The following is a 13,761-nucleotide window of genomic DNA, read 5'->3' as shown; positions in this document are numbered from 1 at the left end:
GCAAAGAAAGTGGGTGGGTGGTGCAAGCCTGTTGCAGATAGGTGGGGCGAGCGAGTGGTGACTGGGCAAGCAGGGGGAGTGAGCAGGGGGGAGCAGGCCAGGGGAGAGAGCGTTCTGGTATGGGGCCTCCGGAAGCTCAGGTATGGGAAGGCACACTAAATTTCATGAAGCGGTACCCGCGTACCGGTGTGTACTGGCTGAAACCCACCCCTGGAAGAGAATGATATACATCATGTGTTTGTGTACGATGGGCCAAGGATAGGGAATTAGAGATGGCTGCTGTTATCAAAACAACCTATTTAGCTCAGCATGGAAAACTGTTTGGAATTTTTTAGTGTAAACCATGGAAACACTTTGATTGTCATGATGCATCAAAATCATCGAGAGACAGTCATATGGATAGATAGGTTATAGGTTATAGGTTTATTTCATTTATATGAATGGATGGATGGATGATAGATTAATATAGTTGATAGATTATATGATAGATAGTTATATAGATAGATAGACAGACAGACAGACAGAGATTATAGATATACCTAGATACAGATAGATAGATAAATGATAGATCAGAGAGAGAACTAATATACAATGTTTTAAATGAAATTGAGAAGTCATCAATGGGAACCAGCAGTCTAACTACTGTCTGCAGTGTTTATCTTCTTCAGCAGTTAATCATTAAGAAAAATAAGCCATGTTTAGAGCATCAAGGTCAGTGGGGGGAGCAACATAGGGTTCCCCCCTCAGTTATCCTGCTCTCAATTCTTCCACTCCAACATTCAACTTTACTTTTATTGAGCCTTAATATCCTGTGGGTTAAGCAACGGATGGGCAGAGGGGCATCATTGGTGGGCAGTGCTTAGGACAGAAAATCAATCTGGACCACCCTTACATCTAAATTGCACAACTGAATGTGTGGAGAAGAATTTTGGGCAGGGAGAGTAAATTATATAGTAAAAAGCAGAATAAGAGAAGATGATAAAAATTAAATAGTCATTGCCAGTTATGGTCATCACATTGTGGCTTCATCCATCATTATTTCTCATTAAACATGGATTTGTCCCCCCCGCCAAAATAATACACTTATTAATAGTGTACTTACGGCACTGTGGAACATCACAATATTCCCAGACTGTTTTTTCATCTGTTGTATAGCACCAAGGACCGTTTGTATCACCATCAGGATTTCTGCAGTACTATAAAGAAATAAAGTAATACTGTATTTTCCCTGAAAATAAGACCCAACTAGAAAATAAACCCTAGCATGATTTTTAGGATGCTTGTAATATAAGTCCCTACCCCCAAAAAATAAGTCAGTTAACATCATAAGCCAAATGGATGCATTTTGGACTGTATTTTCCCCAAAATAAGATCTAACTGGAAAATAAGCTCTAAGGTGTACTTTGGAGCAAAAATTAATATGACCCATCTTATATTCTTGTCACCCAACTGAACATAAACTTGTCCAATAAAATTGTTATTATTACCATTGGTCATGCAGTCAGCCAGATGTTTAGGTAGAATTTGACAATTTTATCTGCTTATCAAGACTGGTGGTATGTAGCAGATATTTTGCGATAGTATACAAGGTGCCTATTATTATTGGTGCTATCTTTGCTTTCTTTTCCAATAGTCCTTCTACTTCTATTTTCAGGTCTTTGTATTTTGTGATTTTTCTCCAGCTCTTTCTCTTCTCTTCTCCTGTCTTCATTTTATGTCCACTATTCAGACTATGTCCACTATTCAGACACTATTTTTTTGTCTTTCTTATTGACAATTGTTAAATCAAGGGTCTAATTCTTGTGGCCAATGGTACTTACATTTTTCTCCAGTCCTGACATTGGGTGAGTTTCTGGTGTGAAAGAAGCTTGTCCATGTGATTGCCATTCTTGGCAGGTCTTACCATTCACTGTGGTTGCAATATGCCCACGATAGTCTCTGCCACTTCCAACCCTGCAGTCTTTAAAGAGAAAAAAGAATGAATTAGAACTTGCTATTATACAGGATACAGGGTTTATTTCACCACAGGCTGAATAGCCCTTTATGAGAAATTCTGGGAACTGCCATTGTATGTGAGGGAACAGGCCTGAGGGCTAACACTTATTAATTTTACTAGTAGCTGTCAGTTTGTTGCAGAAAAATCAAATCCAGATGACACATGAATTCAACTGGATTCATTAACTTCTTTATATACATAATAACAGATGAATAAATGTACAATACCAATAGTAGATTCTTTCAACGTGGTAGAAGTTACAAGCAGAACACAAGCAGGAGAGAACAGTTAGTCGCATTTCAGAGTTCAGAGCAGACAGAGATCAGTCTTGTTTCAGTTTAAATTCTCAGCACAGACTCAGATCTGTTTAAGCTCCCATTGGCTGACTTAGTTGCTATGCCTACTCATTGGCTGACCTTGTTACCATGTCTCTCCCAGTCATGAATATTCTAGCAATAGCGGTGGTCATGATATAAGAACATTTGAGGTATCTGAAGGGCAAATGTTTCATGTTGCAAGAAGTGAAGCCCAGATTACTTCTGAAAGTTTTAATTTCTGACATTTTCTGGACTGTAGCCACCAAGGGCATTAAGAACATTTCAACATACATGTGGTGGATGCTGAATTTAAAGTGAAAGTGTTCAAATTTTCCAGGTCTATCTGATAGGTTTATAGCAGTGGTGGGATTCAAAAAATTGTATTACCAGTTGGCTTGATAGGCGTGGCAAGGTTTGGTGGGTGTGGCTTGATGGTCATGGAAGGGGAAGGATACTGTAAAATCTCCATTCCCTCCCCACTCCAGGGGAAGGTCACTGCAAAAATCCCATTTCCTCTTGATCAGTCGGGACTCAGGAGGCAGAGAATAGATGGGGCCAAGTCTGGCGGGGCCAGTGAGGGTGGCATTTACCAGTACTCTGAAATAATTTCTGCTACTGGTTCTCCAGAACTGGTCAGAAGCTGCTGAATATCACTGCTGGTTTATAGGAATGGATAATCTGAGGAAAGGCGGGGGGGGGGGTGAATACTTTTAAAATCTCAGAAATAAGAATTAAGAATCACCTGAGGTTTATGAATAGAAACCACAGGTGGGTTGCTGCCAGCATTAGAGCCAGTTCGGTGTACGAGCTGTTTTGAGCATGTATGCTCACTTCACTTGTGCGTGTGCCAGATACGTGCTCCCCACGTGTATTTATTTACAATAAATGCAATAAAAATTTCTCTGCGCATATGCAGAAATAAAAAACAAGATGGAAGAACCGGTTTGGGGGCGTGGCAGTCCGAACCGGTAGGAACCCACCACTGATGGAGACAGAAGGAATAGATGAAATAAAGCAAAACAGGTTGAAATAAAGTAGGAAAGAAGGAAGACTCAGAACAATTTTAGTGGCGATTTCAAGAGTGATGAGATTGTAAGCCCAAAAAGACTTTACAGAGAAAAGATGATAGATAGATAGATAGATAGATAGATAGATAGATAGATAGATAGATAGATAGATAGATAGATAGACAGACAGACAGACAGACAGACAGACAGACAGACAGATAGATATAGGCAGGCAGGCAGGCAGGCAGGCAGACAGACAGACAGACAGACAGACAGACAGACAGACAGATGATAGAGATCAGTGGGTCTCAATCTTTTGGTACATGTAGCAAAGTGGAATTTCAAAATAGCCTCAGCAGGACTATCAATGTAAAAGCAATCAATGAAATATTGTGCTGCACAGATGGAATGAACGACTAGTACAATAGTGGAATGTCTATTAAAACAAATTTCCTTCTCAAAAAGAAAAATCTTTTTATTTTTGCTCTGATAGCTCTACGTTTCCTTGACAGAATCCTTAATGGGACTTCAATATGAAACTTGAGCATCAATGTTCTACATGATGACTCAAAAGACTGACCATGAAGGTCAATAAAACTTACATTCAAGTAAATAAATGAAGTAGTGAAATCTAAGCCTTCGTCCTATATCCATTTGTCTTGAAATAAATCTCTCAAATGAGTTTAATTATCTAATTGTGACTGAAAATTCATTAGAAATGGAATATGACTTCTATTGAGTATACACAAAGTCTTAACAAAGTTTAGGAAGAAAAGGTTCATATTAAGAATAAAGTATAGAGATATGTATTGGTGTTGGTAAAATTCCCAAAGCTCAAGATTCCAAAATCCTTTAAAAAACCAAAATTAAATGAGGGGAGAGGAGAGGTAGGAAATAGCTTCCTCAGAAAAAGAACCCAAGTCCTAATCATCTGCTCCTCTGCTCTTAGGCACGAATTTTTCAGAAATAATTATTTGAAAAATTAATAGAATACAATAGAAAGAACAATGAACTTGGCTATGGACTGCGAATGGCTTCTTAAAAACCTCATGGTTTGAGCTGGAGTTATCTCCAGCCACTAAGTCATTCTTTCCTGCATTTAAAACAATGGCATTCACAGGTCAACAATGAGTTTTGCCTGGTTGCTTGTTCTAGAAGAAGAAGAGAAATCATACCAATGTTTTGTGTCAATGTCTGCGAAGGTTTCGGTTTAGCACATTTTTGCAGATTGCAGTACTCCCACCTTGTTTCAGGATCAGTAGTATAACACCAGGGTGCTTTGTCACCGTCTGGGTTTCGGCAATAGTTCCTTGTCAAGCCCCTATTAATAAATGCATAAAGTGGATTAAATCTTATCATGTTTATTGTTCAGTTGCTCAGCCATGTCTCATTCTTTATGACCCCATGGACCTTAATATGCCAGGTCCCCCTGTCCTCTACTATCTCCCCAGGTTTGCCCCAATTCATGTTCATTGCATCAATGACATTATCTAATTGTATCATCCTATGCCATCCCATTCTTCTTTTGACTTCAATGTTTCCGAACATTAGGGTCTTTTCCAATGAATCCTTTCTTCTCATTTGTGGGCCAAAGTATTTGATCTTTGTATTTGATCATCACATCCATCTTCTTCTTTGTCATTGGATGATGACAATTATGTTGGCAATCCTATTTTTATCAACAGCCGCATGAAAAAGTATTGCTGAGTTTTGTCCAAACCAGTCCCTTAGATTTTACTATTCAACCCAAAGTGAAGTGCAAGGACAAACAAGAGCACTTCTTCCTCTTTGCAAATAGGGCTTAAGTATGCTGAGATGCCAGTTGCCCAAGTACATAGCATGATTGCTCATGGAAAGGATCTCTACTAGATCTCTCCACATGAAGATCAGCTACATACTGAGATCAGTGTCATAACCTAGAGAGAGGAGAGATTGCTCACTGCTCCTGTTGTGTATGATCCAAAAAAGATTATTATTTATCCAGGGGAATTTTGACATTTAATGGCCAGCGCACACAACAGATAATGAACACTTCATGAAACCTACGCATCTGGGAATGCAGATGGTGTCTTAGAGTGACGATGAGGCCGCATAGAAATCCATGCTTGGCATTTCTTCCCTGTGATAGTCACTGCAGTAGTACCCCGATAACTTGAGCCGTTGTCATTATAGCAATCATCAACCTGTTGAGGTACTTGTTGAGGTTCCTGTTGACTTACTTGGGGAGGTATTTGGGGAGGAACAACGGGGACAGCAGCTATATTAAAACAAAAAAGCAGAAATAAATTGTGGGATTTAGCAGAAATTTGTGGGAAATCATAGTATCTTCTTTGTTGCCAAAGGATTAATAATCAACCTTTTCAACATTCCATTCTCACATAATTGTATAGTAATAACAGTTCAAATCTTCCTATTTTTCTTTATTGATCAATGATTTTGATGACAATATGTTATTTATTTATTTGTTAATACAGAGTACATTCTGTTTTACAAGTGTGTAGTAATTCCAAGCTACTATCCAAAATATTTTAACCAGGAGAAAGTTCTTCTCACACTCCTCTTAATAGCTGAGCTCCAGACTGCATTTCTAAAATTAGAAGACTTCTATCTACATTTTGAATAGATCTTGTTATTTTCTGTAAATAAGTGATAATATAAAATAGATATATTAAGCATAACAACATCTGTGTTTAAAACATGCTATACATAAATCATATTGAATTCGCTCAACTTGCCAAGTCTATTTCTATTGTTATTTCTCAATTTTATTTCAGTTTTGCTTTAAAGTTCAAAACATTTTATATACTTCACCCCTTTCTCAGTTACACAAATATTCTTACCAGTAACTGTGATGGCATCATCACATTTAGCAATGTTGCAGTATTCCCATCGTGTATTTGGGTCAGATGTATAGCACCAAGGCTTAGTCTCTCCATCAGGGTTTCGACAATAGTTTTCTTCCAAACCTCTGAAATAAAATGTGCATAAAAGCAAGAGGGGAACAAGAGAGAGGTAAACATTACTAGAACATGAAGTCTGGGTTAGTAGCTTGAAAACAGGTATCGAAAAAAGCAAAATTTTCCATTAAGTTTCCGATTCTAATTTGATTCTGCACCCATTTTAATGCAATGGCTGGGTTCATAACAAGGATTTTTTCATGAGAGTTTTTTGTTAAGGAAGCCATAGGGGGCTAATGTTCCATATATAATCTTTTATTTGTTAGAAATTTGTCCACAGTGGCCCCTTTTTTATGGAACATCCTCCCTTTGGAGATTAGAAGGGCTAGGTTCCTGTGCTGAGGCACTAAATGTTTCCTGCCTGTATTGCTAACTGGCCAAATATCTTGGCTGCTATGTATATTTATTTTGGATGTTTTTATTGTTTTTATTATGTTTATTGTTTTAAAATATTTCTAAAAATATTTTGACTGTAATGTTTTAATTGTAAGCCACCCTCAGATATTGACTATGATGAGCATTTATAGAATTGAAGGAATTAATCAATGACAAATGATACCCTGTGACTGAAATATGCATGCATCAAATTAAGCCAAAAATAAATAAATAAGCCATGTTGGAGCTTGGCACAAAACGGAACTGTCCACTATTTGAAAGATGGGCTATGTCCCTCTCCTTTGTATATTTTGCATGATATCTTCCTTGAAAATGGGGATCGGGATAAAAATCAGTGTACAGGCTTGGGTTACAATTCTCCACATGAGGTCTGGGCACCATTAACTTGGTGACCAAACCTTCCCCAAATTAAGGTCAGGGTGAAGCCTTCCTTTAGATAAACATGATCCCTTATTACCATTATTAATAATAATATTAGACTGTATAAGCAATGTGATTCAGACAATGCACTGTTTATTATGTTGATTTAAAAATGTATAAATAAAATATGAAAATGCTAAACTTGATCCATGACTACTATATGAATACATCCATGTGGGGTATTTTTAGCAACAACATTGTCATTAACTCCTTCCATCCTTTTGGGGATAGAAGAGAAAGGGAGATTCCCTGAGATTTTTTAATAGTTTTCCATCCAAGTACTAACCAGATCAAGCCTACTTAGATTTTATGTGATCTACCACATCTAAATGAATTCAGCTTCAATACTCATAATAATCAGCTGGCACCAGCTGGAAGCCTTCGATTTGTGGAAAGCCAATTCGTTTTTTAAGTGCCAAGTCCTGAGGTAGCAGGATGAGCCTGAGACTGAATTTTGAACGGAATTCCTGTTTGAAACATGTTTAATGTTTAACTCACATGCCCTTGCTTAGACTTTCAGAAAGTGAGAAAAAAAGACGCAGCTCCAACAAAACCGTGGTGACTCAGTGGTTAGAATGCAGTATTGCAGGTTAATTCTGCCCACTGTTCAATAATGACTGGCTCAAGGTTGACCAGAATGCAGCCGCGCGAGTGATAGTGGGCGCACCGCGGTTCGCCCACATAACACCTATCCTCCGCGAGCTGCACTGGCAACCTGTTGATCTCCGGGTGCGCTTCAGGGTATTACTTACCACCTATAAAGCCCTCCATGGTAGTGGATCTGAGTACTTGAGAGACCGCCTCCTGCCGATTACCTCCCTCCGACCAATTAGATCACACAGATTGGGCCTCCTCCGAATCCCATCCGCCAGTCAATGCCGAATGGCGACTACGCGGAGGAGAGCCTTTTCAGTAGCAGCTCCAACCTTGTGGAACGACCTCCCCGTCGAGATTCTCACCCTCACCACCGTCCAGACCTTCCGCACAGCCCTTAAGACCTGGCTATCCCGTCAGGCCTGGGGATAAGTTTCTAATTCGCCCCACCCGAGTGTTGAGTGTTGAACGAAAGTTGTGTTTTTACTGTTTATTTAATTCACATATAGTTTATGTCTCTGTATTGCACCCCCCTTTTCCTATGAATGTAAGCCGCCCTGAGTCCCCTCAGGGAAAAGGGCGGCCTATAAATCCCAAATAAATGAAATGAAATGAAATGAAAAAATGACTCAGTCTTCCATCTTTCCAAGTAGGGTGAAACAGGGATAAAATTCGACCAGGTCGGACCCGCTTGGGTGAACCAGTAGGGATTGGTTGAATTGGTTCCCTGAACCGGTAGAAATCCCCCTAGTTGGCACCACCCACATCCACCCACTCGGTCACCCGCTTGGTCGCCCGGTCACTGCTCACCTCTTCTGGCCGCTTGATCTGCCCACCCAATCCAAATGTTTCTCCCTCCATTCACAGTGGAGCTGCTGTAGCCTGTCCCTTTAAGGTAGTCCCCAGGAGGGAGGTAGCCCGGGGGAACGGACCATAAAGGGAGCAACAGCTTCGCTGTGAATGGAGGGAGAAAAATTCAGATTCGCTCTGCCACAGAATTCAACGTTAAATGGAGTAGAGAGGATCCGAACAGTTCTCCCTCCATTCACAGCAGAGATGCTGTTCCCTTTATGGTCCCCCCCCCAGTTCCCTCTCTCTCGGGGACTACCTTAAAGGGACAGGCTGCAGCAGCTCCACTGTGAATTGAGGGAGAAAAGTTCGGAGCCTGTTCCTCTAAGGTACTTTGACCCCCTGGGAGGTAGGGGACCAGGGGGGGGACTATAAAGGGAGTAGCAGCTCTGCTATGAATGGAGGGAGAAAAGTTTGGATTCTTTCTGCCACAGCATTCACTATGAGCCCTTCTCGTGCTCATACACATATTTTTTTCTACTGTTATGTGGGGGTGGCTTGGTGGGGTGGTCCTGTGACCGAGTGGGTGGGGGTGTGAGTGACATCGAATTGGACACAGCCACGCAGTCACAGGACCACCACCACCAAGCCACGCCCAAAGAACCGGTAGGGAAGAAATTTGAATGTCACCCCTGGGGTAAAATGAGGATTGCTGTGGGCAATATGCTGACTGTAAACTGCTTGGAGAGGGCTCTAAAGCACTGTGAAGTGATATGTAAGCTATTGCTATTGCACAAATAATTGAACTGTTTTTTTGTTTCTGGGTGCCTCGCCTTTTTTCTTTTCTTTTTTCTTTTTTAGAAATTTTTTATTTTTCTCTTTTAAATTCATTCACAAATATATACTTTTATAATTACTTTTAACCTTTATCTATTCATCATTAATCTTTATTTTCTTACAAATATATAGAATACAGTTTGGGTCACTTTCTTGCCACCCCATAGCTCCATCTTATTTTGCAACAACCTTGCTCCTTCTCTCTTCTCAACGTCCCTTCTCTGCCTTCTTCTTTCCTTCTCTCCTTCCTCCTTTCTTCTTCCCCTCTTTTCTCCCCTTCCTCCTCTCTTCTCCTTCTTACCCTTTCTCCTACTCTTAATTCCCCTCCCTTACTTCATCTGCTTTTATCTTTTCTTCCTTTCCCTCCTCATTCTTCCTCCTTTCCGTTGTTGCCCTTGCTTATTTGTTTTCTCTGGTAAGTTTTTGGAATTCCTCGCCTTTTTTCTTTACCATAGCAACAGGATGATGACAGAGCTGTTCAACATACTTGCACGGGTAGTTTTCTGGAGTTCTTCCATGGGTATGAGGTTCTTGGGATGCCCATGATTGACAGGTTTTTCCTGATTCGGTCACTCCTACATTTCCTCGATAATCTTCTCCATTTCCCACAAGACATTGTTGGCCCGTAATAGCTGGTGGAGATGTAGCTATATTCACAAACGTAATATAAAACAAATCAGCACCATCAGAATCTGTATGCTAAAAATGGCAATGTCCTGGCAGTCCACAGATGTAAAAAGCCAAAAAAGCGTCTGTATATAAAAAAAGTATTACAGGTAGTCCTCCTTTAGTGACTGCCTCCCTTAGTACCATTTGTAGTTACCACAACAATAAAAAATAACTTTGTGAACAATCACTTGTGAACAACAATCATTTATGACCTTTACAGGTCTGTAAAGCAAAGGAAAGCTGAAGTAAGCTCATAAGCACAGTCACAGTTTCACTTAGCGACCACTTCACTAATATCAGTTGTAGTCACTAAATGGAGACTACCTCTATCACACTTCCTACTTTGGAAATATAGACATATAGAATATATATGTGATATAGACAAATAGAATATTATGCAATTCTCTTAAAAGCTAATTAGAAAGAGCGGCTTTTAAGAGTATAGCCTATATATTCCATTTGTATAAATTTTTCTTTTATAAAAGAGAGATCACAGAATAATAAGTTGTACTGAATTAGAATGTATGGATTATGGCATAGAATAATAATATTCAAGTTACATGTTACTGTATATTGTAATGCCTTAATTATAGTACAGCTATTAATAGCCAGCTACCGTGTTTCCCCGAAAATAAGACAGGGTCTTATTTTCTTTTGACCCCTGAAATAACCACTGGGCCTTATTTTTGGAGGGGGGGTCTTATTATTTTTGAGGTGCAGGAGGCGGTGAGCATGGTCACCTCATGGCTGCTGCTGTGTTGCAATATTTTCAGAGAGGGCTTATTTCCAGGGGCGGCAGGGGTGGGTTTCGACCGGTTTGCACCCGTCCCTGCGATCCGGTTGGTCGCCAAACCCGGAAGTAAGTAACTTCCGGGAACGGTGAAGCCCCCCTCCCCGCGCCCGTGCGCGCCCGCACACCCGCGCCCACCCGCACACCCGTGCCCGCTCCTTACCCAGTTTTTACGAATTCTGCACTTCCACGCATGCGCAGAATGCATACAGCGCCTGCGCGATCCTCCAGGAGCAGCTGGAGCATCGCGCAGACGCTAGTACGCATGTGCGCGCCGCGTGCATGCACACACGCGCCACGTGCGTGCACGAGGACACCGCCGGCCTCGTTCCAACCGAACCGGTTGGAACGGGGTGAGAAACCCACCCCTGAGGGGCGGGCTTATTTTAGCACCTGTGCTCAGAAGCCCAATTGGGCTTATTATCCGCAGAGGTCTTGTTTTCGGGAAAACAGGGTATGAAATTGAATACTGAATAATTGTTTGCCTGTTAGCAAAATATTTAGATCAGGGATGTCAAACTCGATTTCATTGAGGGCCGCATCAGGGCTGTGTTTGACCTAGGGAGCTGGAGTGGGTGTGGTCAGGGTGGGCATAGCCAGCTTGATGTCACTCATGTCAGGGGCACCTGTGGTGGCACAAATGCTATGCCAATGAAAACGGGCTCCCAAGCTCTGTTTTCACTGGCAGAGGCACTGCAGACCGGTCCTTTGCTTTTTCCAGGGTGGCTCCATGGGTTAGATCTAAGCACCCCTTGGGCTGGATCCAGCCCCCGGGCCTTGTGTTTGACACCCTGATTTAGATTAATACTTCTCTTGAACAAAGCTACAATCTTGGTGATTTGGTGGTTATATGATTTAATATATATTCATATTACTGTGACAGTGAGGGGAAAAAACCCACCCGTATTGCCCGCTATAAATCTGCTAGGGAGCTAATTTTTATTTTCCAAATTATATCTTTCCCCCTTGAGCACCATTAACAATGCCTTTTTAAAATCTGTGTAGTTGAGTTTGCCAGTTATGTGAGGCTCGGCACTATGCTTACCCATTTGAAAAATCTGCAGCCAATTTTATAAGATTAAAAGGAATCCCGCAAACTCTCCTACTTTAAAACATTGGTTTCTCCACAGAATTGTTACTATATCATAACTATTTGGGGTCAGTAATTACATAAATGATACTTACCGCACCGTGGAATGCTACAGAATTCCCAGCGTTTCGTCAGGAGGGAAGTGAAACACCAAGGACGTGGCTCACCATCTGGATTACGGCAGTAATTTGAAATCAGATTCTTTTCTGGAAATCTGAATATTGGATGAAAAAGTAGAAATGTCTGCCTGCCATCTCTTGACAGGTTGGGATTGAACCCAATGGTGTTTCAATGTTGACAGAATGGTGCTTACCCAAGATAATGTATACCTGTATTCCCCTTCCACACTACTACATTCTATGATCTCAAATTTCTTCTTAATCTTTTCTGGTAGTTCAGAGCAGGGGTTTCCAACCTTGTGGACTTGTGGACTCCAACTCCCAGAATTCCTAAGCCAGCACTGACTGAGGAATTCTGGGAGTTGAAGTCCACAAGTCATAAAGTGGCCAAGGTTGGAGACCCTTTGGTTCAGAGGATACTCAGAGCAGGTTTGATGTGTGGGAAATAAAAGCAGAGGAGAAAAAGGAAAACTCCCTTTCATAACCAGAATTTCCTTTGGATGTAGCCCAGTACAGGTAAGCCCTCGACTTACAGTTCATTTAGTGATCACTCAAAGTTACAACAGGCTTGAAAAAAGTGACTTATGACCGTTTTTCACACTTATGACCATTGCAGCATACCCATGGTCATGTGATCAAAATTCAGATGCTTGGGAGCTGACTCATATTATGACAGTTGCAGTGTCCTGGGGTCACATGATCGCCTTTTGTGACCTTCTGACAAGCAAATTCAATGGGAATCCAGATTCACTTAACAACCGTGTTACTAACAACTTCAGTGACAAGAAAACAACAACTGTGGCAATAAAAGTCATAAAATGGGGCAAAACTCACTTAACAAAGTTGTGTTGAGGACTATTTGTGTGTGTATCTCAAAATCCAAGATAGTAAGGCTAGTGTAATTGAATGCATTGATTGTAATCTGTAAAAATGGACAATGACTTTTATTGTGGCATCACACCTAGGGTCTTGACTTTCTTTAACCACCTGCCCTCTGAATTGATATCTCTGCATGTCAAATTACATTATTTCTGTTCAGATTACATCGTTAAGCTTAAAAAAAAAAGGAAAAAGCAACCAAAGACTTATTTGTTAGATGCCAAAGCCTTTAGTGCTGATACGGATGAAAAATACTACTTTCAGTCGCCCTAATGAAAGTAGAAGTCTTTCCAGTGAACCATATGGGCTCCTTAATATATTACATTAAAAATAAAGTATGTTGTTATTTTTATTTCCAAGGAATCAGCTACCTGAAATTATTTGTTTCCCACACACACTTTGATGTTTCCTCATATGTGGCTAATAAGGACCCATGAGTGAAACTGAAGCTTGTAGACTTACTTGGAAGGAATGTATCCATGAGTGTGAGGCTCTTGAGAAGCCCATGCCTGGCAGGTGAGCCCAGATTCTGTTGTGGAAACATTGCCTCGATAGTTTTCTCCACTGCAGTGCATACATTGCTCTGTATGGATAAATAACCGAGAGTGAAGAAGCTTTATCCTATTAGATTATTCCCCCCCCCCACCTCCTCCTCTGCATGGTAGGAATCATGATGTCCAAGTCTTCTGCTTTCTTAAATGGGATCTGTTATCCTAGATTGCTCAGCCGTCACATTTTTCATTTTATAAGGAATCTAGAATGGTGAGGACTAGTTCTTGAAATTGCTTTGAGTTAACTCTAAACAAAAATTACAAATTAATATTTTCATTTTGTCTTCATACATGCCTAATCTACACTACAGTGTAAATCATGGGCGTCAAACTCAATTTAATTGAGGGCT

The 13,761-nt window shown here is 40.7% G+C and overlaps 1 protein-coding gene across 1 annotated transcript in view; it reads right to left on the bottom strand.

Annotated features, from left to right (window-relative positions):
- LOC148045035 (plasminogen-like) overlaps positions 1–13,761 on the bottom strand; it is a 38,458-nt gene that overhangs the window by 13,601 nt on the left and 11,096 nt on the right. The window contains exons 6-13 of the mRNA XM_087719011.1: positions 13,323–13,443; positions 11,958–12,076; positions 9,801–9,960; positions 6,161–6,288; positions 5,367–5,577; positions 4,496–4,641; positions 1,821–1,960; positions 1,103–1,196 (exon numbers count right to left, since the gene is read on the bottom strand). Of these exons, the coding sequence (XP_087575137.1) occupies positions 1,103–1,196; positions 1,821–1,960; positions 4,496–4,641; positions 5,367–5,577; positions 6,161–6,288; positions 9,801–9,960; positions 11,958–12,076; positions 13,323–13,443 (1,119 nt within the window). The remainder of the gene's footprint in view (positions 1–1,102; positions 1,197–1,820; positions 1,961–4,495; positions 4,642–5,366; positions 5,578–6,160; positions 6,289–9,800; positions 9,961–11,957; positions 12,077–13,322; positions 13,444–13,761) is intronic.

The sequence above is a fragment of the Thamnophis sirtalis genome, unplaced genomic scaffold (assembly GCF_051295495.1).
Source record: "Thamnophis sirtalis isolate CommonGarterSnake01/CBP01778 unplaced genomic scaffold, rThaSir2_p1.2 scaffold_6, whole genome shotgun sequence".
Taxonomy (NCBI): Eukaryota; Metazoa; Chordata; class Lepidosauria; order Squamata; family Natricidae; genus Thamnophis; species Thamnophis sirtalis.
This window is presented reverse-complemented; position numbering and strand designations above follow the sequence as displayed.